The 19,950-nt window shown below is 38.7% G+C and overlaps 1 protein-coding gene across 22 annotated transcripts in view; it reads left to right on the top strand.

Moving 5' to 3' along the window:
* The window catches only part of DLG1 (discs large MAGUK scaffold protein 1), a 155,473-nt gene that overhangs the window by 78,058 nt on the left and 57,465 nt on the right, over positions 1-19,950 (top strand). For 13 of the 22 annotated variants that reach the window (XM_032193648.1, XM_032193647.1, XM_032193650.1 and 10 more), the window contains 2 exons: positions 15,820-15,918; positions 19,055-19,108. In XM_032193648.1, the coding sequence (XP_032049539.1) occupies positions 15,820-15,918; positions 19,055-19,108 (153 nt within the window). The remainder of the gene's footprint in view (positions 1-15,819; positions 15,919-19,054; positions 19,109-19,950) is intronic. The other 9 variants (XM_032193655.1, XM_032193660.1, XM_032193659.1 and 6 more) reach the window with 1 other exon arrangement.

Below are 19,950 nucleotides of genomic sequence, written 5' to 3'. Positions count from 1 at the left end.
TACTAAAAGACACTTGGATGATTTGCTGAAGGTAGTGGATCAACAGGGGCTTTGGTGCCTGCCTTTCCTGAATGTTTGGAGTCTTTGGCACTACATAGCCAGAAAGACCCTGTACTAGTAGGACTCAAAAAGCATGACATTCTATGTTCCCTTCATCACATTTTCTTATCACATTTCTGACTCATTCAGTAAAAAGTAATTTTCTTGAGGTATAATGGAGCAGAAATATGAAGAAAGTCTGTAAAATCAGCTCTGAGTGAGACAGAACAACTAGGAAGTCACAGGTGAAAGTGGCAACCCAAGCCCTTGGCAGCAAGCAGTGCTTCCATGTAGCCTGCCACCAGTCCATACCAGCGCTGCTGTGCTGCGAGGCATGAAACCAGCGAGCTCCCACATGTGCCAACTTCACAATCACACACGGAGGTTTGGGAAGGGAAAAGCACACCTTCTTTACTTCACCAGCATGCTAGTTGAATTCTTAAGAGGAAAGGCATTGACTCCAGCGGGGAGCCAACACCAGCGTAATCTACGTGACATTACATGACTCGTGATCTCTACTCCTAAGATTACCGATTTTAATATGCTCCTAAAACTGCACTTCTCGTCACAAAAACTTCAGTCTTAAGTATTCATGTCTATTGCACACAAAATTGTTAGAAAGTTTTTACAAAAGGAACCCAAGGCCCCAGAGACAGTCACTTACAGCCTGAGCTATATATATATATATATATATAAATATATGTATAAAATAATTAAAAGAAATTGAAGGACTGCAGTTTGATGTAAGGGAAGGCTTCCCTTCTGTGTCTATTTTTATATATTTTTAAATTAGTTTGCCACCAGCCAAAGGACTTCTGGCCTTGTTTTCCAGTTCGGTATTCCGCAGGGTGCCTCTGTGCTGCCTATTGCTGTTCCACGTGACTCCAGTTGTTATTGAATTGCATCTCGCTGCATGTAACCCACTTCTGTAATACATCAGGCTCGCTCTACAGCTTGTCTCTGTTGTCCATTTGCTCCTATTCCACCCTTTGTTTAACTGCGCATTAGGGCATAGTTGAGCTGACACGTTCTCTAGATAGATAACAGGTATTTTTGACTCATTTTGTCTTTTTTGTGAGCTGATCTTGGCATTTATGAATTTTCTGTCTTCTGCTCCATTAAAATGCTTCTGGTGCATAGTCCCTTGCAGCAGTCTCTTCTGTGAAATGATTTAAGAAGAGCAGACCACCTTATCTGTAATTTTAATAACATTAGAAAGAATCAGCACAAAAGAGTTTTAAATTTTATTTTGACTCTGGCAAAACAGGAATGCCCATTGATTTTTTTTTTTTCCCCTCCATGTTCTTGTAGTCTCTTTTAGAATGTTTCCCTTTTTGGTTAGCATTGGTTTTTAAGTACTTTGTGGAAGTTCACTTTGTTATTGGAGAGTAGTATCTATGTAGTCGTGTCAGTCTCCTGGTCCAACTTCAGGTAGCTTGTGCAAGGTTCGGGTACAGTACGGCACTTTTTTGACTCCGGAATTTTCAGTTTCTTCCTTTGTGTGGCATTTACTTAAACCCACCAGACTGTAGGAATGTTTGGTGGGAGTCTTCTAGCCTCTCCACCCATCTTCTGTTTGTCCGTCCTGCCTCACAGGGTGCATATCTATTTACTTACATTTTTCACTGACTGATGCATGTTGAACGTAATTGAGCAACCTGTGTCATGGACCTCTCAGGTAATAGTGTTTGTTTTCTGTAACATAGTAGGGAGCAGGGTAAAAGTTGCTTTGTAGTAATTTAATTTAGTGAGCAAACAGTAGTTATTCTTAGTTAGCTGTATCAGAATGCATAGTGAGATATACCGGGTGAGAAGGGACTTGGTTTTACCTTGGAGAAGGAGGGAGAGGGAGCTCTGGATTCCGGCTGCAGCGTGCAGTCTCTAATCTGAAATCATGGTGTGAAAAGGGATCCGGATAAATTGGGAAAGAGTGTTCAGAAAAGGGGTTGTAACTGTAGATTGTGTTCAGGAAGGCCTGCTTTGAAATGAGAAACTTAAGAACCTCTGCTTAGTTCATCCAAAGGAAAATCAGGAGATGACTTGATCACAGACTAAATATAAATACATGGGGATAGATTTCTGTAATTAGGAAGCTTGTTTGTTTAGTAGAAGAAGGCATCTGTATTACCAGCCTGGGAACTGAAGCTAGATACATTCAGATAGAAAATCTAATTTTAAAGAAGGATCTTAATATGATACGCGTTTTAAAAGCTTAGTGGGACATGATGTAACTGCCAAATCAGGGTAATAAAGGAGTATTTCCTGTGTAAAAAGAACAGTTATGATAAATAAGGTTTGTACTTGAAAATACAAAAATATATCACAATCTCTGATTCAACATCTAATGTAATGACTTCAAATTGCTGTCTGGAAGCTGTAAACTGCCAGGATGCAGTTAATACTTTAAAACTCTTATCATATCTCCGTACTACTGCTTTTAATTTTTTTCAACTCCTTCATTTTTGTTATTCTTTTTGAACACCACGAGGGAAATTCTGTACTCAGCTTTTTAAAAGTGAACACATTAAGACTCATTATAGAGCAGCACTTAACTAGTTTCATCCTAAATTAACTAGCATGCAAATTGACTGTGAAATATGACTGGTCATACTGCTGATGCCAATAACGCTATCCCAGGTAACTATTCTCAGGTAACCAGAGTAAATAAAGAGTAAAATATTTCTCCAGGTAATAGAACAGCTATAGGGCAGTCCCACGTTTGAGCTTGGAGTAGTTCCTATGACTCATTTGCTGTTTTAAAAATAAGAAGAACCAGGTGTCAATAGAAGAGAAATTAATTTGGTAAGAAGCACGGGTGGTCAATATGAGATGACATTTACTCAGGATTTCTTAAGGAGCTGGTGTTTAATATGGATGAAGGGCCTGTTGTATTGTGTGCGACCTTTTTGTTTAAACTGTCGGGGTGTTCCTAGAGTAGTGATAGTAATAATAGTAATAAAAAAGGCAATATGATGCCCTTTCAAAAAGGTGCTGAGTTGTACTCTGAGGCTACAGCAGTGCAGCTCTGATTTCCTTATTGTAAAAACTGGGGGAAATTATTGAGAAAAATTAACAGATAAACATATATTGAGGAGAAGTCAGCTTGTCTTTGTAAAGGGAAATGAGGACTTGCAGATCTTCCAGACTACTTTGAAGACAGGGAACATGGAGATAAAAGCCTGCACGGCATTATCTGGCCATCAGAGGGTCATTATAATTATAGTAATGTCTTTGAAAACGATAGTTCTTGGATCAAAGGCAGTTAAAATTGGTGGAGATAGAAGATAAAGGGAAAGGATGTTTTGTAGATTTTCAGTTGATTAAAACAGGTCCCTTCAATTGGAAATAGAGTCCCAGAAGGTCATGTCATGGATGATCCGAGGTATTGTGTGTGTCTGTGTGGCAGGGCTAGGGAAACTGAGGCAGAGGTGGGTGATAAATATTTTTTATTAGGTTAGCTAAACTAGCTGCAGGGGATAGCAGACAAGTGAATGATTTGGCACAAAAACAACCGATGACATTCATTGTACAGTAACAAATGAGGAATGGTGTTAGAGGGATCATCTGGCACATGGGCATGAACTGATAGACTGTAAATTAGCTGCTGCTGGCCCAGTGCATTGGAGATTTCACTGATGGTTCTGAAAATGCCACCTTAGCATTCTGCAGCTGTGAAAAAGGTAAAATAAAATGTCTTGGGTTTTTGAAGAAGAAACAGATCATAACACAGAACATGACGCTAGGTGTATTTATTTTGTGTGAAAATGAACCCTCAGTTGGAAATTCAGCAGTCAGAATCCTTCTCAGCACTATACAGAATTTTTGTAATGAATTTCAAATATTTGCATCCTAAAATCCTCTAACATTTTGTTGTATGTTAGACATTTCAATGATCTGAACTAAGTGAAAATAAGCAACTATGATTGTGTAAACTGGCATTCTGTCTAGATTATAATGTAAAAAATGGAATTCAAGTCATAATTAAGGGAAAGCTTACTTTGTTACATGTGTTTTAACATATTCTGAGTAACCTCAGCTATTTCTTGCAATATTTATTGTTACCCACTTTTTTTTCAGGTTAATGTAGTCAATATTTGTCTTATCCAGACTAAATGATACAGCCATGTGCCACACAACACAGTTGGTAGAAGGTTTTGGTAAGTGTGGTACCAACACACATTGCTGGTTTTATGTGATCCCAGGTGTTCCCGGGCATGGCCAGCACTGGTACGGGCTGGCATGTCTTGTGCTTCAGGTCTGACTGTTGCAGAGCCCTGTGGTGGTCACTGCAGCGTGTCCTTCCCAGGTGAGGCTTGGTGCCCAGCCTCAGCGCTGAACCTCATCCTCCAGCTCCTTGAACTTTGTCCTGGACAAGCGAGGCCACTTGGAAACGGCAGGGAACTATTTAAGTGACTTCTGCCCTCGGTTTGGATACGAGAGGATACACTTAGATAGCTCCATTTTAATTTAGGTTGTCTGACTCTGTCTGGTTCCAGTTAATGAGATGTACGAGCTGATTTTCTGTGGAATGTGAGAGAATCCGGAATAACTGGCTCAGGTTTCCTGCCCTGCTCCAGAGGTTAAGCAGCTTCTGCACAAGCTGTATATGAAGGCCCACAGTGGTGTTTATCCAGCATTATATCTAAATCGATCAAACCTGAGCTGGCTGCCTTCGTGTTCCTGTGGAGCAATTAACCTGAGATCCAGATAAAATGGCTGTGGGTAATTATGGACCAAAAGTCAGTTCATCTGTAGGCCTTGTCTTCAAAATTCATTCTTTTTAGTCAACATTGTATAATTATAATTATACATAAGCACATTTTCCATTGTGAGATTGGAAAAATGTGTTTTGTAAATTATATTGAGAAGTGCCAGAATCTTGTAGAAATGTTAGCAAACAGCATTGTGAAGGGAAAAAAAGCCTTTTTATTTACTTGCGGAGTTTGCACAAGTAACGCCAGGCATTACAGCTGTTGTAACTTTTATAGTATCTTAATTTGCTGAAGACCATTGAGTGACACTACAGAAAGGGTGCCTGTTCTGCTGAAACATTGCAGGGCTCTTATGAGTCATTCGAGAGGCTGGCTGTGTTGTGTAATGGTGCTTGTTGTCAGATATTATAACTGCATGTTGTCATGGAAGCAAGCGAGAGGCAGCCCCCAGTGTTTCCATGGTGGAAGAATGAATAAAATCAGATGTGGTACCTAGCTTGGAATTGCATGGTAAAGATCTCAGCTGTAGCTCTGAGCAATGAAAAGGCAGAGCATCAGGAGAGCAGCACAAAGCTGTTGGATCTGCAGTGAAAGTCATTGTCTGTGTTTGGGAAGGATTCAGCATGTATAAAATAAAACGCTAATGCCACTTGTGTATGAAGCTTTCTGTAAATGAAATAAGGAATGGCTTTAGTATAAAAACACTTAGTGTAAATCAAGTAATTAATTTTCTAAAATTTTCTGACACTAACTTCCTGAAGGAGCTCTTGGTTGTTATGGATGGCTTTTTAGTGATTTTTTTTTTTCCCGTTTCTTAGTATGAAACAAATGACTTTCTGCTCCTGTTCAGTTTTAGGGAAAACATTTATTTTTATAAGACTTTTTTTTTTGCTTAATAGATTTCTCACAAAATAACACAATTATTAATAAAGCAAAAAATACCTGTTTTAAAACAGAAAACAAAACTTGAATTTTCCTTCGGATCACTTCATTACTGCATGTTTTAAGACTGTACCTTCAGGGGCTATGAGGAGCAAGCAAATCTGAAATGTTTCTTATTCTAAAAGATCATGCTTTATATAAGATAAAGCTTATATGAAGCGTTATTTTCATATATTACGAATGATAATTATCAGATTTATTTAATTTCAAAAAAAAACAACCAAAGCATTTAGGGTAAGAGCAGTATGATAGTTATGATAGTTAACTGATGTATTCTTAGTATTTATCCAAGTCATTTCCTAGTATCAGAGCTAGATATAGGTCAGCCTTTTCTATTTGTATGAATTATAAAGAACAAAACAAGCATGATGTCTAAGAGGATTTAATTATTCCCTGAATAATTTAGGAAGAATTGGAAATTATGTGCTCTGAGAGCTTATAAGAAGTGTCATATCCATTAAAGTAGATAAACAGTATCCAACATTTATTTATTCATTTATTTTGATCTGAAAGTGTTCTCAGGAATGAACACAATCACATCTAAGTTTCCTCCTACAGAATGCCCTTTTTATTGGGAATTCCAGAACCTGAAAATATTAATGTCTTAGAGCTGATATTATTTTTCCTTAATGAAGTCTTAGAGCGAATTTTTTCTTCGCCTGGTTTCTTTCTGATGCTGAAGCACTGGCTGAGTTTCTTTGTGGGCTCTTCAGCATAATAATGAAAACTACCCTTCTTAAGGCTGATGTTATTTAAATGGTGCTTTCTAGGCTTTGCTTTAAATTGTAAATGAAATGCATTAAATTAATTCTCAATAGCACTTATGAACCTAAATAAGGAGCCTGTAATTCTGTTTTGAACCTAAGCGTCAGGTGAATGGACTAAGCTGGGTGAATATAGATGATGAACCTACTGCGTAGGGTTCGGTGCTAGCCACTGGTGTGGTATCTGAAAAAACAAAATCAGAACTTGCTTTTACTAAAACCTCTATTAAATTTGCATACATTTTTTTATATTACAAGTTTAGAATATGACTGATTACAGCAGTCCTTTAGAGAGTTTACAGGACAAATTGGTTTGAGCTGTGTAAATCTGTCTGAATACCAGACTTAGAGTGGACGCTGGCATCCTCCCTTGGGCAAAATGTTGTCCATGAGGGAATTAAGTCTTAAAGGGTCTGCTCATAGATCCTGACAGGGACAGGAGAGGGGAGTTGTTGACTGCTGAAACTTTGAGACTAGCTTGCATGCAGTTCTTAGCACTGGAAAGTTTTACCCATCAAAGAACATCACGTGAGAGCTGGTGGTAGCTCTTTATAGTCTTGTCAGTCTCATAGACTAAGCTCTACTTTTGCTACATAGTTCAAGAACTTCATCCTACGAGCTGCTGGAGGGTCTGCTCCTATACTATTGCTTATGGGTGTAGTCCTGGAGAAACAGATCCAGGAAAAATATATCTGTACATTTATTGTTAACCAAGTAGCATCAGTGGCAACGTGGCACTGAAGCCATGGCTGGGCCGCAGGATGGCACTGATGTCAGCGGGAACACAGCACAGGTGGGGCATCAGCGTTAATGCCAGCTGTGTCCTCAGCCTTGGGTGTGCTGGGCAGCTTACAGCTAACATGGATTGTAAATGAGGGTGGATGGCATCTGTGCTTTATTCTTACCACCACCTTGAGACCCTGCCAAACAGCCTACATATCCCAGAAGGTACGCTTAGATCAGTATTGACCTGGGTGATTTTGACAAAGATAGATGTGAAGGTCTGAAAACAGGCAGCTTCACCAGCAAAATGTTCCGTGACCTTCCAGGACGTGGTTCACAGAAGGGATATAAAACGGTGATACTAGACCTTAAACCGTGTATCTGGAAATAAAATATGGCACTTATTTTCAGTCCAGTCACTGCATATTGAATGAACATTTTCTTCCACCACTTTTTAAGTTATGTTCACTTCAGTAGATACTCTATTTCCTACTTTCGTGACTGATAAAAACCCAAGCCTACGCTCCTAACACTTCAGCTTGTTTTAACACAGGTTGTTGTTTGTGTGGTATCTGCTGAAAGGCAGTGGGAGGGGTGACGTACACAATTATTTTTGGAACATTCTCTTAGATATTACAATTGCTTTTTGAAGTAACAGAACTTGGCTCTTGAAGCTTACCTGGTCTTGTAAACGACCTCTGCAGTAGAGGTTGTTAGTCGATTGGTACTACTCTGCTCCTCTTCCAGAGGTACTGTTGTTATCCAGCTATTGTGTGGGTGTTCAAGAATGTGGGAAGATGGTGATTCTTGAAGAAGAACTACTTATGATATAGCATAGGCACTTCAACAGATTGCCACAAAAAAGGATGCATTGTACATTAAAGGAGAAAAAGGTATAAAGTGCTTGGTCAAAGCGATCAATGCAAATTGTTTATATACTAATTTAAAATAATGAAATATGATTAATGTCTCAGTTAGCAATGTGTTGTTCACAGTTTGTAGGCATTACTAAAGCACAACCTGATCCTGAGCCCCCTCTAGTTACATGAAACCACTTAGCACTTCATATTTAGAGTGAAGCAGTTCACACTAGCAATTAATATGATCTGCAGAGACTACTTGCAGGCTTTCTGCACTCAGAAGAGGATCTTGTCAAACCTGCGCTGCTCGAGTTACATAACTGGTTTTCTTTCTTTGAATTATCCATATGGCCCTCTGCTCCACCAGAATTTTTTTCTACTGGTACAACTGCAAGGCAGGCTTTGCAGTGCAGCACATATGTGAATGTAATTTGGCAGAATGATCTCGGTGACTCTCAAATGTCTGACTCTTCTTGCCTTCACTACTTTTTCTTTCTCCTTGATTTTTTTTTTGCTATCTGTTTTCTTTGTGTTTCCATCAAGATTGTTCTATATAAGCCTCATTCCCTGTTTATGATAAAACCCTTTCTTCTTCCTCCTGTGGTTTTTGACCAAGATGCTATATTCACTTCTCCTGCCCATATAACACTAAATTTCAGTGCTCCCTACTGTTTTTTTTTCCACTGGAGATTGCCCTGGCTCACCATTCAGCCCTGGATGAATTAGATATTCTTCCTGTACCTCCTGTTCCTTGGCTGTGTTTCAGTGTTTGGAGTACAACTGCTTTCAAGTTTTTTGTTTTAATTGTTGATATTTTATTGCTATCATCTTAGGGACCAAAGGCATGCGGACTTCCAGAAACAGTGTTGTACCAGTTATCTGCTGCATCATCTCTGTTTTTTTGCCGCTGAAGTCAGCATGTCTGTGAGCACATCAGATGTGAATTACTTTCTTCTTTTCCCTTGTGTTTTCCCTCTTGTTGTCTGGAGGAGAGCATATGAAGTCAGACAACAGGGCTTCCAAGAATCTGGTATCCGGCATGTCTTCCCACTGCCATTGCTTTCTCACTAAGTGCATTTCAAAGCTGATTTTTGTTTCCGTCAAGAAGCTGGTTTGTGTGTGGGTTTTCTGCAAAGTTGATAACTCAGAGTTGCTTGGAGAAATTGTGGAAATTTCTCCAAGGAGAAGAAAGTTAGATGTGATGTGCTGGGTATGAGCTGGTAACCTATATGCACTCTCACAACACGCTGATCTTCCTCTCTGCCATTTCTGTTCAATAACAAAATCTAGAGACTCTTGGTCTGTCTGGAACAGAAGCACCTGGGTGCACCTGCCCGTTTGTATCAGTGGGACACACTCATCTCTCCCTGAGGCTGCAAAGGCAGAAGACATACCGGCCATGTGCAAGCCCAAGTCTGTGAATGTTGTATGACCAACACGTTTTCAGCTTCCTGTCACTGGCCAGAAACCTTTCTGTCTCTGCATGCTTGAATATTGCATTAATGATATGTTATGCAGCTCTTGATTACATCCATTCTGGGTAGAAGATGAGACATGGCAGCTCTTCATGATTAGAGGAACATCTGTCAGTTCCTATTTCTCTCTTAATATCCACACTATAAATAACTGCAAAGGTTTGTACTTAGATCTGTATTTCTAGTTTTTTTATTCTGTGTGCAAATATTATGCTGACTCACATTGTTTTAGTCAGATTTACTATAGGGAAATGCACAATGGAAGGGAAAATAACAATGTTTAGTGCTCTGAACTGATAACATCTCTTCATCATATTAAAGGACTTAATCATGCTCTGTTTCCAATGGATTGGTGTCCTTCATCCTTATCACGGCCAGTGCCAGATACTCAGATTCACGACATGTTCCTAGACCAGACCCATAGGCAGGAGACAGATGGTGTGTGCTGTGCAGGTCCAGAGCTGTGCAAATGTAGGGTTTGTCTGCTGGCAAGAAGGCTGCATGACCGCTGACTTCAGCCCGTGTCTTCCTTCAGCGAGGCCGGTCACATAGCTGTCCCTGCTAGATGGCAGTTTTCATGTAGACTCTGGGAACTTAATGTTTGACCCTTATCTCTTTTTAGAAAGATTAATTTAAAATTGGCTGGTAAAATTCAATATTCAACAGTATGATTGCATCAAGCTAGCTCCTCTTTGCATTTTTTTCTTTTTTTTTTTTTTTTTCCTTCGGGGCTTAGAGTTTTAGAGTTGTTTTGAAGGGCTTTGTTTTGAAAATAAGTGTAAAAATGTAATATAGAGATCATGCATCTGTGGCCTTAAAAAAATGAATAAACAATAAAGTAATAAGGAGTTTTGGTTCTTTTAAATAATTGTCTTATGCTTTTTTATTTTTATTTTTTAATTTAAACAACATACAAAATTGTGGTCTTGCAGTGCTGATGTATTTTGTGGAAATGCAACTCCTGAAATTATCAGAACAAAGTAATTCAACCCCCATAAAGTGTTCCAGAAAGTAGAGGAATAGGCAGCTTAAAATATTTTCTAGTTGCAAATCTCAGAGAGATTTTGAGGTTGTAAAAATACAGCAAAGTTTAGGGGTGGTTAGGACCTTATGTGTGAGAGAAAATAGCTATAACCTTTCATAGCTTCATCTTAATAAAGCCAGATGAGTTTTGCCATCTATTCAATAACTTGTGCATTGCATTGATTATCTGTGCCTAGCAAATTGACAGTTGTGGGGTGGTTCAATGGTGCTCTTTAAATAGTGTGAGAGTACACAATGTGTGGCACTAGCCAAAGCAGTATCTAGCGGTTTTTTCCTATGATCATAATCCAGAAAACAGTATTTTGAACGTTTGCAGGAAGCGATATTTTGGTTTATTTTCTCCCAAAAAGGACTGTGTGTGTTGCTAGCTTCATGACTGCTTACTGTCACGACTACAAGTACCATGGTGCTGCAGATGACTGTGGGATGGGAACGCTCAAGCGAACTGATTTAACCAGGAGCTCCAGAATGGAAATGCGTCCAAACCTTCACATGCAGCCAAAGCAGTCTTTCCAGCATCAGCATCAGGCACTGAACATTCATAAATCTTTTAGTTCATCCACACTGCCAGCCTCTTCCAAACACAGAGGAAAATTTACTAACCTGCGTGATAGTGTAAAAAAGAGCCCTACAAAAAGCACAGCAAAAGTTAAAGCTGCCAGTGGTTGGGTGTCTGATGGCGCGTGCTCTAATTGTTCCTTAGAAAAGGTACGTACTGCGCTAGGCATTTACAGATGTGTGTTTTTATAAGATTTGATGCTCTTGTAGAATGAGATAAGGTGGATATGATGCAAACAGTAGATAATATGCCATACATCTTCCTGTAGTTTTAACCCTGCTGTTTCCAGAGACTTGGTTTGCGTTTTATAGTTAGCAATCACAGTAGTAATAATTGGAGTATAACAGAAATACTTCTGTTCAGTATTTTCCCATTAAGATGGTTGCACTGTATGCAGTGTGCTTTTTAAATAGTAACTTGAAAGTGAGGAAGGTCTGGTTTGCTTTATTCTCCAAAATGTTATCTTCTACTACATGAAAATAGCAGCCTGGTGGAATTTGCTGATTTAGGTACCTGCTTTGAGATGTGTACGGTGCTTTGATTCATTTCAGGTTAGCTGGTATTCCATGAAAGAAAGGGTTACTGTGTATGTTGGTTAAAGATGAGGAAATGGGTGTGTTCTTCTTTTTCACAAGGTCTGGACTTCAGTATTAGGTTTGGAGGTACTTACTGCCATAATTTTGATTAATTGCTGAAAGGCATTACGAAATTAGCCAGCGTACCACTTGTTAATTGATAATTGTTTGTTTATGTGATTAGAAGGTCCATCGCATTAGACTTTGATCCAACAAAATTATTCGTGTGATTGTTGTAACAAAATGACTTTTTGGTGTAGGTTTTAGTGCATTTATTTCATCTGACAGATTCAGTTAGTGTGGTGTTGTTCAAGTTATGCATTCCTATGTATAATAGTCTATCATAAGTGTGTGCTACGGTTCATATTTATACAAACAATGTTTTAGTTGGCCCATTACTTTCTTGGTAGTATAGATAAGTTTGCCATCCTAATAAACCATCTTATTAACCTAGAATTATTAAATGTTGTACTGAGACAACTTATTTGGAGGAAAAGCTTTTGTTTTTCAGAATACTTTAATGTATTAATCTAACAAATTCCTAAACATTATAAATGTCTTTTTCTTGAAAATTCCTGGGAAGCAGGAGCATTGGAAGTGATACCGTGGGCTGTTGGAGCTTATTCAGATGCTCCCACATATACTTGTATCACATAAACATTTTCAGACTGATTTTGCGGCATACTAAAATAAAATTAGCTTTCTTCTCTTAAGTCTTTCCAGGTTGTCTTGCATTGGTGGTTAGAATTCATTTGATTTCTTGCACTGGCCTTTAGCCCCTAAGTAATCAGTGATGTTTTTTTGGGTGTGGTGTTGGGGAGAAGGGCTGGTTCTTCCATTGGCACCTAACTTCCCCCAGCACACCTTAGCAGATCGGTCATGCCTGGGATCCAAGGGGATGTAGAAAAATATATAAAGGTGTACATAGGGTTGTTGAAAAAGCAGATACTGAAGGTTGCTTGGATTCCCTTCCTTCTTGGGTTATACAGTCTCCTCTCCCTTTCCTTGCACGACTCTTTTCCCATCTGCACCCTTTTTACAGCTTCAGAGCTCACATTCACAAGTTACGTTCTGCTGCTTCATTGCAGGTGAGCTAAGGGGTGTTGTGCTGGGGAAGGGAAGGAAAGGAGGTGGAAACTGTCTGCGCTCCAACTCTGCAAGAGGCTATATGTGAAGCACTAGCCTGCAATGGAAAGAAGGAAATGTAGGTAAAGGGTAAAGGTACATCTGAGTGACACGTGCAGCACACAGAGATGAGGTGGTGGGACGCGCATGGCCCCAGATCTCGGTACCACGTATGTTCTGACTGGCTTTCTGGTGCCAGCATGTAAGCCACCATCAGTCTTACAGTCTGCTTTGCTAACTGAAACATGCCAGATGCTGCTTTTTCCATCTCCAAACTTGAACTGTCTGTTCCACTAATTGTATTTGTAGTACTCTGTTGCTGCTCTAGTTTGAGCTTTCATCATAATGGTGGCGTAGCGAGCATTTCAGATACAGACACGCTATTTATCGTCTAGTAAAAGGTTGTAAATACTTTCTTATCTCTACTGCTAGCACTTTATCTTTATGCTTTTAGGAAAGTGTTTCCTTTTTGGTGGTCTTGATTGGTCTTTTATTATTAGCGGCTGAGTTTTCTGAAGGTGAAGAGTATCCTCCATTGCATTACAATTCCAGAAGTTAAATTTCAGGTAGTACTGCAGTCTGTATCAAAAGCCAGGGTAGAGGAATTGTGTGCAAGGAGAAAGAGGGGTTCTAAGTTAAACCAGCCTATTTTAGGTATAAAACCTCACTAAAGAAATCCTTTGTGAATCTTGTAATTGAATAATTAACAGCTTTATTCAAACTCTTTAGATAATTTTCCACTTGTGTGAATTGTAAGTCAAGCAGTAAAATTCAAGTAAGTCAGCCCAAGTGTGTTTCAAGACTGGGTTTCCTTTCCTCTCTTCTTCCCTGCCTTCGCTGGGGTAACCACAGTACCTACATCAGTTTGCTGTATTCCACAGAACTGTTTATGTTTAAATGAAGGCCATCTTGTCTTCATTTGCATTGGTGTTTCCTTTGAAAAAGGTTGCCACGTCACCTCCTTTTGCAGTGGAGGAGACTCCACAGGAACACTGTCAGGAAGCTTGGCTGAGCAGGGAATGGAGGGCTGCGAAGAGCAGGTGGATACCAAGCCAACTCCACCAAGGAAAAGCACAATGGCCATGCTCACAGCTTACGAGACTGGAACCCTAAAGCATTAAAGGACTTTGAATGATACCAGTTTTAAAAAAAATAATAGTAAGGTTTAGAATTGGAACTGACAGGGAGAGTTCTTGAAGTGACTGGGAATGAGAAGCCCAGAGATACAAGGGAGTTAGGAACTGAGAGGAGTGAGGCAGGAAAACAAGGCTGCCATTTGGTGCAAGGAGAGGTGCGCAGATGCTTGACCTACAAAGAAAACTATTACTGGGTCAGCTGTTTTGCTAAGCCAAAGCATACGAGATTGCGTGGTTGGTATCTGAGAATAACTTCAGTTGTTTTTCACCTTCTCTTGTTCCAGGAGCTGCAATTGTAAAGCACAATTTTTCTAACCTGCTAGCGATTAGCTTTGCAGCCCTAGTGTTGTGCTGTACTTTGATAGGTAGTGTGTGTACATCTGACCATTTGGTTAATGGGATTTTTGCTCTGTGCACATATGGGAAGCTTCTTGTTTTGGAACAAGACAAATCTGAAGGGGAAGCTTAATTTTTGCATGTGTGGGGCTAAGTAATTGCTGAAGCATTTTAATTTGATCTGTCCTCTAAAGGCTGCATCATTGATCTCCTGCTGACTGGAGGTTTGCTGCACTGAGCATGCCCCACAGCTTTTGGGAAATGCATATTATTGTTTCTCTAGAGCAATTTACATTCCCGTATCTCCCTCTTCCCCCCCCCCCCCTTTTTTTTTTCCCTAAACACATGAGAGACTGAGGTGGTGTCCATGTAAGAGTATTTAAATGACATTCATAATAATGTTCTAAGACATCAAACATCTTGCTCCAACGTCTTTCCACATTTTTCACCAGCTGTTAATTTTAGATAGAGCTGAAAAAAACAGAAATACCATATCTGCATTCAAGAAGGGTTGCTACTCTTGAGTGGTGTTAGGTTTCTTTAATCTTTGCTTTCGTTTAGTTTATGCTATTGATGTAGACTGCTTTGTGTTTTAATAGATTTCAAACTTTTGAAATATCTAATACTTTTATGTTCTGATTTTTTTTATACTTGTTTTCAGGATTTAGTAATTTCATTTTGTGGTTATATTCTTCATATTTTCTCAAGTGTGTCTTGGAACAGCCAAGTTGCAAGAACTTTGATTTGTTGTTCAGCTGGTAATCCTGATGGTTGCCAGTAGTCTGTTGCTGACAGCTTGTTGACAACCAGTATGTTAACATCTCAGAGTGATTTGAATCAATATTTTGCCCAGAATGCTATTTATAATCTTGTTCCCTTGCAGTTTGTGTCAGTAGCTTTCCTGTTCATTGTTTTAATTACAATTCCTAAAACCCAAATCCTACTGGGGTGTATATTTGTATGGTAAACCTATATAAAGATCTTTAGATGAAAGGGTGGAGTGAATCAGTGTTAGGATCTTCCAACCATTTGACTAAAAGATTTTCTTTAATTTGAACTTGGTATAGAAAATGCAATGTAGTTTTGATTTTTTCCCCCCATGTATCGACAAGGAACTTTAATTTGTTCAGTGCTACCAACTTCAGTCATTGTTTCCCTTTACTCATTGTACAATGATGAGGGGCACATGTTGTGAAACCAGCCCACAAAAAGCTGGAGTGTGCCCACTGACGTGAAAAGGCAAGGTTTCTGTTTTACCTCTCAAAGTCTTAACTGTCCTGCACCGCAAGGTGAGTAGCTTGGTGTGAAGAAGCAGTGTGGCTGTGTCCTACTTCTTTGGGTTATGTGCCGTTAGCACACTGCTGGGAATGCAGTGCAGCATGGCTCGTCTGTTTTCAGGTGTGGTTCAAGTCTCCAAATCCATCTGCTCTTTCAGAATATTAAAAAAAATCTATTCAATTTGAATCTTGTTTGTTTTAGAATGTTTTTGTAGTTTTCATTATTTTTGACATTTTATTGGTGATTTTTAGCCCACAGAAGCTGTTCCTTCCTCTTCTCCCATTGTCCCTGTGATCCCTGTCCCACCAGTCCCTGCCGAGACCACTGTCATCCCATCCACCATACCACAGGTTTTTATTCTTTTCTGTTGTTTTTGTTGTTAAATTTGTTCAACTCTTTATATCATTTGTTTCATTCCTTTTGTTTAAATTAAATGTTTTGGTACTGCCATGCAAGTTTGAAATGAACTGTGAAATAGTTAAATTAGTAATACACTGCTGTTCCATCCTGTGCTTTGTTTTCTAGCAGCTTTTAGTCCATTTAAAAGTGCCTATGTTTCACATAAATGTATATTAATAATTTTGTGAAACAACTAAAGAAAGCACCAGAAAGGAGTGAAAAGAAAGGGATATTTTGTGTTGGCACGCAATGCTTTGACTGCTTGAATTATTTATTCTGGATAATTATCTCATACTCAGTGTCAGTCTTTCATCCATGACTTGTGTTCTGTTTCTGTTGTTGGTGTACTTGGGGCACGCTAGAATACAAGGGGTATTTTGTTACTTTCTATTCTTAAAAATTTGACTCATAGAATGAGGTTCACTTCTACGTTTTGACCTTTAGGTCACGTAATGTCAACAACAACAAGAACAACAAAAAACAAACAAACCATGACAAAAGCTGCAGTAAGATGAGAAAGAGCAGTAAACATGAGTTAACATCACTATCTTGTATATAACTTCGAATGTGGGACTGCAGCACAGCCAGCTATGGAGTAATTTAGCATAGACAGTGGCAACATTTTTGCAAATTGAAAAGCTTTCTGCTTTTATTTGATTATGACTTTTATTGTGAGTTTTAGTGCAAAAATACTGAATGATGGAGACACCTTCTAAAAAGATGTGCCACCACTTCTAATTGGTGACAGATCCGTGTTAACTTGAAAAGGGAATTAAGCTGTCAAGAGTAATACAATACTGGGATATTTCTGTAGTCTACACATCAGTATTCTTTTCTTAAGGTCTGCTTTCACACTGTGCGGCTAAACCTGCAACAGGCAGTAATTTTTTCTCTGTTACAGTGCTAAATTGTACATAGTCCAGCGGCTTATAAAAAGTTCTTATTCTTTTTTAAAGTCCAGTTTCTAGTGGAAATGTGTTTACATGAATCTGTCACCCACACTTGTAACAGGCAGACCAGAAATGTGGTTAGTTTGAAAGCAATTTCCTTCTTTTGGAGTGACTGTGTCCACATCAGGATATGAGGAAGACAGGCAAGGACACACCGCTGGACCTCTGCTTACTGTTGAGTTTCCAGTAATATTTACTTTCAGGAAACTGCTAAATTTCACTTAAAATCATCGTAATAATTAGAACATGTATTTTTTTATTTTATTTGAGAAAATATTGTAAAATATTTTTTTGATGGAGAGACTACTCAACAGCCATCACTGTGACAGTGTTTGTACCTGCCGACGGTGCTGAATTCCAAGCAGAACAGCATGAACTGGGTGATCTGTGCCTCTGTCTTCTGGGTGCATACAAATGCCTGCAGGAGCCAGCTATGTAATTCTGCATCATACACGAGTCTGAGCAATTAGAAAACACCATAGGAAAGTATCAATTTTGGATTTGGCAGATGCAGTTCTGTGCAACAGATACATTTCTCTATTCTGTTAGTCACTTTGCCCCTTAGGCAAGCCCTTAGTGTGCTTGTAAACAAACTCGTCAAGTGGCTTTTAAATATTTGAACAAGCCCTGGCACAGGAGTTTGAAACTGTTAGGTAATTTGGAGAAGTCTTGCATAACAGACTGAAATAGCTGGTCTTCCTTTGAAAAACATTTGCTGTTTTGAGTTAGGTGTTGCCCTGTGTCTGGAGTGTCCAGGCCTACCTTTGGAGTGACTGCCAGAAATCTGTCCTCCTTCCTGCTTGGAAAAGGTGGTAAATGGCTGCTTCTGGACAGAGAACGGTAGTTTGTTTTCAGCTCAGTCTTTTGTAGGGAACATCCAAGTCACCCCTTGCTTCCTAGCTTTTGGGTGTTTTTAAAAAGCATAAATTTTTTTTAGAAAAAAATGTATTTGCTCACACATACAGACATGCATTTATACACACAAGTACACATTTATATGCACCCAGAGAAAGATATAAAAAAAGATAAATATCTTCATTTTAAAGATAATGAATTTTTATATGCATGAAAATCTCCCTACAACTTTAATGAAGTCAAGATTTACTTGGTGTTGTGCCACTGAGCTTGTACATCAAATTGGGCTTAGTACATGAAGAGTATTTGGGATCAGGAATGTATCTGCACTCATTTTGTTCTTAGAGCAGGCCAGATGCTAGCATTTACAACACCATTGCCAGTAATTCTTGGAAGTTCCCTTCTCAGTGAGAAGGGCATCTAGTTATATCTAGGAAAGAATGCAAACATACGTGGCTTCTCCTTTTGTGCCTGCCATTCGGATGAGGCCTGAAAAGTATTTTTATTCCACTCAATCTCTTCCTGGTATGTTGGAGGGGAAAAAAAAGAAATCTGGTTCAAAGTGTTTCAGGTATATCTTTCAAGTGTGAATTTTCTTTCATCTGAAACTGCATTTTCATAGAGAAGTTTTCAGTAACATAAGTAAATAAGTGGTTTTTTATTCTAAAGTTCCTGGAGAGTAACTACATCATATAATTTCGTATTTCTGTAGCAGTAATGTCTAACTTCTTACAGCCTATGAATCCATAACACATTTCTCATGGAAGTACATGGTGCAGTACTGTGAAATAATGTCTGATGTGGGTTTCCTTTCACAAGATGGTTTCGTAGATCTTTTCTCCTTAAGTTTGTTATCTATAAGCTTGCATTTTTGCAGAACCACAAAAAGCTTGCTGGTAGGAAGAAGTAGGAATCAAAGCCACCAGAACTTTTTTAGGATACTGGCTGGTAAAGCAGTCCTAAATGTCATATCACAAACACTAGGGTGACTGACATTTAGTCCAATGATAGCATGAGTCATGTTTTTTTCCACTTGAAAAACAAGACAAAAGACAGAATTTGTATACAAAATATATGAGCTCAGATTGTGGTTTTGTGGTGTCAAAGCACTTTTTTTCAGGACAGAAACAAGTGTTTCAAAAGAGGTCAATATTTGAGGTTGTTAAGCTGAGGTTGCCTTTTGACAGACCTTTGAGAGACCCAGCAAACCAAATGTTGTATAATTACTGTTAGTGTTTTCTTGTATGTTGGATAATATTTTTTTTTGATTCTTCTTTTAAAGGCAAATCCCCCTCCAGTGCTGGTGAATACAGATTCTTTGGAGACTCCAACATACGTAAGCCTACACTACCTTTCAATTACAACTTCAGATAACGTTTGTTGTTTATCTCTGTTGTTACTGATCAAAAAAGCCTGTTGTACCTCTCTTATGACACATGGTTTTGTCAGGTCTCCTGATGCTTATCTAACTCCTTAAGTAGCTTTTTTATGAAGAAAAATTTATAGTAATGAAATAAAATAAATTGTAGATTGTAAGTAGAAGGTTCTGTGTGAGTACCACTGTGTGACAGTGCAATACAGTGCAGAACGCAGTGTTTGGACCCTGAACTTCTGGAACCTCAGAGAACAATCCGTATCTTCAGCTGTGCTGGCAGATGCTTTAATATTTAATGTTCCATTTCCGTTGCACTTCTCATAAAACACTTCTCAACACACTGGCTTTACTTAAGATTTTAGTGCTCTAAATGTTCATAAAAATTGTTGATTCTGTTGGAAACATTAAGGTAATAAGTGTGGTTATACGGAGGCCAAAATTTGTGTTTGGCAGTGTATGATCTGTGCTAAGAGTACCACTGGCAGATGGTCTTCAGAGGCTTTGGAACATATGCAAGCTTTACATAGGTTTCAGATCTGATTTTTTTTCCCCTGTACCTTCCTCTTATAGTTACATATGTCCCATTTGTTGTTTTCCTGAGCAGTGTTAAGGTCTGTACTAGTTAACCTTATATTGTGTTTATTCTAGCAAGTAAAGCATATATTTACATGTTTTGGCTTTACTTAGAAAGCATAAAGAACAAGAACAAATCTTGTTATTGTCAAAAACATTAATAATTTAAAGTTGCTAAAAAGAAGCTGTAATAGATCAAGACAGGCAAAAGCGTGAATTAACAGTTTAAG

This window comes from Aythya fuligula, chromosome 9 (genome assembly GCF_009819795.1).
Source record: "Aythya fuligula isolate bAytFul2 chromosome 9, bAytFul2.pri, whole genome shotgun sequence".
NCBI lineage: Eukaryota > Metazoa > Chordata > Aves > Anseriformes > Anatidae > Aythya > Aythya fuligula.
This window is presented reverse-complemented; position numbering and strand designations above follow the sequence as displayed.